At 41.6% G+C, this 1,448-nt stretch overlaps 1 protein-coding gene across 1 annotated transcript in view; it reads left to right on the top strand.

The window, feature by feature from the left end:
• Positions 1–1,448, top strand: part of LOC101864399 (1-aminocyclopropane-1-carboxylate synthase-like protein 1) — a 3,083-nt gene extending 1,635 nt beyond the window's left edge. Inside the window, exon 3 of the mRNA XM_005101095.3 lies at positions 707–1,448. Within this exon, the coding sequence (XP_005101152.1) occupies positions 707–894 (188 nt within the window). The 3' untranslated portion in view covers positions 895–1,448. The remainder of the gene's footprint in view (positions 1–706) is intronic.

Here is a 1,448-nt window from a genome sequence, read left to right on the forward strand (position 1 = left end):
GGGGAGGAAGGATGTGGTTTGGGGGTAGCTGTTACCCCATCCATATGAGCCCTGAGAAGTGCAGAGATGGTCAGGGTGATGTGGGTGTGAAAGCTCACTGCTGCTGGTGAAAGTACTCGGGTGGGCCTCAAGCATGCAAATTTTCCTTGTTATGCAGCTGCCTAGCTTCCTCGCAGTACATACTTTTCCATTGCCACCTTCCTATTCCCACTTCATCTCTGACATGTACTTATTAACAGTAAAATTGTAAATGGGCTGATTTTCAATGTCATGCTCATACTGTGCCGGAACAACATAGGGGGAACAGCTGCTTTTTTCCCCCCTCATCCTTACTAACGTAATTTTCCCTCTACTTCTTTTGTATGTTTATCACTCTCTTACATGAACTACTATTTCTGGGGTGCCTTGATAGTCGAAGCAGACTTTGTGCTATTGAGGCTAGAGAGGTGAGCAGAGTGAGCCTCATTCCCCGTTTGGATTTCTCTGTTGATATATATACCCCTTGGCGCTCATATGACCTTATGCAGTTGCGAGCACCGTAAAACCTTACTAGAACAAACAAAGACAACAACTTTTCACCTCGACAGTGGGTCAAACGATGGCCTTTTATCGACAATTTGGACTGTATTCCAATTTGCTTTTTATCCAGTTTGTTCAAATGGCATTTGTAGCTGAATCCTGTTTTCTTTTTCTTTTTTTCCTCCAGAACCTGCAGAAAAGGAGAGCCTGGAAGACCTGTTGACCAAGCTTGGCCAGCAAATCAACTCCTCTGACTGGCTTCAGCAGAACACACCGGAAAAGTTTGCCACTGAAAATCCTGAAGTTGCCAAAGCCTTCAAACGTGTGGCTCCCGAAAAAGAGGTGGAGGACTCAAAGCCTCAAGACAACAGCTGATAAACCTCTATCTGTTGTTAGTTTTTGCTTTGGCTGTTTTTTGTTTTTTTAAAACTTGTTTGGCTAATAGCAGTGTATGCATTGACCCTCCTGGCTGGGAAATGGTTTGCTTTGTAATTATTTTGTAAGAGGAATTTGATTCTTGTTATGCTTAAAGTGAACATGGAATATTTGGTCTTTCTGCTGGGATGTTGTATCCCTCTCAGCCCGGGTCTGTCTGCTGGGATGTTGTATCCCTCTCAGCCTGGTTAATCCCTGACAGTTGACATGCAGGGTCAAAAGCTCACCTTCTAAATCTAAATGATCTAAATCATGTTGATGTTTTTTAAGATCTTCAGTTTAGCAGCTTGAGCTAGTTTATAAATTTCAAGGCTGACACCTGTTTTTGTCAGTAATTTTGTACTGGCACCTGTTCTTTAAAGTTGATACTTTTTACTGCAAAGGTCATGAAGACTAATGTGAAATAAAAAAAACTTCATTCATTTCTGAGAACAAACGATACTGGTTTCATGATTAGATCGTGTAAAACACAAGAATTACAAATGCTACCAAAA

Source organism: Aplysia californica, unplaced genomic scaffold (genome assembly GCF_000002075.1).
Source record: "Aplysia californica isolate F4 #8 unplaced genomic scaffold, AplCal3.0 scaffold00270, whole genome shotgun sequence".
NCBI lineage: Eukaryota > Metazoa > Mollusca > Gastropoda > Aplysiida > Aplysiidae > Aplysia > Aplysia californica.